Consider the following 2500-nt stretch of genomic DNA (forward strand, 5'->3'; position numbering starts at 1 on the left):
ACACACACACACACACACACACACACACACACACACACACACACACACACACACACACACACTCCATAAAACCAGTATGTTACTGGGCTGATTGGTGAAGACTCAAGTTTTCAGGAAAATTGCAAAACCAGATATCTTATTTATTTATTTTGCGGTCTCACTGAATTCTGACTGCGACCAGTAAGCTCCGTGCTTAGGTTTCTATAAATCACAGCTTTTCAGGCTTTTACCCTTCCCTTGCACCTGAAATATGCCATTTTGAATTGTTGTATTCTTTTTGTTTCACTTTTTGTGTGTTAAATAAATAAATCAAATCAGCTTATTTTGATGAGCACAACTGTAATCCTGCAGATTATTTAGTTGCTCACCTCTGCACACATCATACCCACTTTGGCGGCCGCCACGTTTATGATTTATTTTACTTAAGCACACAATTTAGGAGCACTTTCTGAACATGGATTATTTAGACACAGACAGGTTTATGTCTGAGAAGATTCTCCTGCAGGTGTCACTTACAGATCTACTGCTCTGAGGTGGACTGGAGACTTCCTGAGAACAAATCTGTGGCACACATTTTCTGAGACATGTTGGAGACTCTATTAAAGCTGCTGAAAGGCTTGTAGGAATAAAATAAAGCATGAAGCCTACACTCAGTTTTAACGAAGTCTGAGTCCAACTGCTCAGTTTGGACAGAGACGGTGTGTGTGTGTCTTCAACCATCAGTAAAAGGCCACTAATAAACTGCTGCGAAGGCTTGCAGGCAGAATAAAATGGCAGTGTGTGTGATCTGTAAACTGTGCTGCAGAACAAACAGGAACCACAAGGCCATCGTGTAGAAAGCTGCACACGGAGCTCCTCCTGGGATTTGTCCCGTCTGATCTGATCTCACACAGAGCACGTTTCTGTTTGAACCAGCTCAYTAAAGCTCTTTTCTCCTGTAGAGGACCGTTAACACTGAAGAACCATTTGGACACATTCTGCAGTTAAACTCATCCAAACATCTGCAAACATCAACACTGCATCACCTGGAGGCACGTTAACCAGCTTCCAGAAATAATCTAATAAAAGAAAAACCAACGGATGCTGAAAATCCAGGTTCCAGCTGAAGCCCAGCTCACGCTCACACCAGCACCAGACGGGCTCTCCTGGTTTTTGGTGCAACATGAAAAGACAAACAGGAAATCGAACCATTGGACTTCAGAACTAATTATTCTATAAGTCACTTTGTTCAGTTTACAGCTGCTGTTTGATAAAAATCGTCCTCCTCCTGGGTTTGATTGGCAGTTCTGGTCCAAAGAAGCAAACGGAGCTGTGTACCGGACATCATCAGAGGAAACTGAAGTTCTGGGGGCTCTCACAGGTACTGCTGCTCACACTGGCTCCAGGACTGGGAGAACTGGGTGGGCTGAGGACAGACGTGGCATCAGAACCGATCTCCTCTGAGGTGTTGGAGTGATGCTGGAGGCTGACCACCACCCTGCAGTTCCACACAGAAACATCTTACAGGTCACGTCCAGCAGGACCTCCTAATCTGACACGTTTTCTCACATTTTACACAACACCTGGGTTTAGGACCAAGGTGTGGACTGAGCTGAGGTTAGTTTTAGGGTAAATGGTCAGGATTAGGGTGTAAAATTACAAGAAAATGAATGGTAGTCAATCCACTGTCCCCACAGGGATATAAAAATAAACATGTGTGTGTGTGTGTGTACCTGTTTCTGGAAGGGCTCATCACATCTGGTCTCTGAGGTTCAGACCTGCTCCACTTGGACCACAAAACAGAGACAGAACTGGTCACTATTTCAGCTTCAGATGCAACATGTTGACTCAGTTTACAGACGACTGAACAACACTCCTGATCTGAAAGTTTTGTCTTCACATTTTGCACTGTTGGGTCGTAAGAAGATTGTAAGTATAGCTTCAAAATGCAAAAGTTATGAAAGTGAGACAAAAAATAATTGAGCAAGCATTTTTGCAAACAACCATAAAGCTGAAATACTCTGTTCATCAGCTGATCAAAAGTTTAAAAACAGGATTTAAAAGCCTAAATCTTCACTAAAAATATGGATTTGGTGTCATTGTCTGTCAGGTATTCACAGTGTCATGACCTCCTGATGGCAAAGCAAACAAGCCTTTTCTCTTTGAACGCAGTCGGATTGCTGATCTGCATATCTGTTCTCTCACAGCGTGCCGTTTCTGCTGAGGTTGGACGCAGTGAGACTGTCATTTAAAACAGAGATAATTGGGCCGTGGCCCAGCGCCACCTTGAGGGCCTCAAAAGAACAACAGTTTTTAACTTTGGGAGGGCCGTGGGACCGCATTGATTTTGAATAAGGTGTAATAAGGTGTAAGAGCCAAGGACCACTTGTGGAGAGCTTCAGAAAGACCTGGAATTAGCAGGTACGATTGTTTCAAAGAAAACAATACACCACGCAAGACTCCACTGCTGAAGAAACAGCATGTTGAAGCTCCTTTAAAGTTTGCTGCACAACATTTAGAC

At 43.5% G+C, this 2500-nt stretch overlaps 1 protein-coding gene across 1 annotated transcript in view; it reads right to left on the reverse strand.

Moving 5' to 3' along the window:
• Window positions 1–107: 107 nt before the first annotated feature.
• The window catches only part of ttll4 (tubulin tyrosine ligase-like family, member 4), a gene marked incomplete in the record, with an annotated part of 35654 nt that continues 33261 nt past the window's right edge, over window positions 108–2500 (reverse strand). Inside the window, 1 exon segment of the mRNA XM_014030575.1 lies at window positions 108–1477. Coding sequence (XP_013886029.1) covers window positions 1327–1477 — 151 coding nt within the window.

This window comes from Austrofundulus limnaeus, unplaced genomic scaffold, assembly GCF_001266775.1.
Source record: "Austrofundulus limnaeus strain Quisiro unplaced genomic scaffold, Austrofundulus_limnaeus-1.0 Scaffold1082, whole genome shotgun sequence".
NCBI lineage: Eukaryota > Metazoa > Chordata > Actinopteri > Cyprinodontiformes > Rivulidae > Austrofundulus > Austrofundulus limnaeus.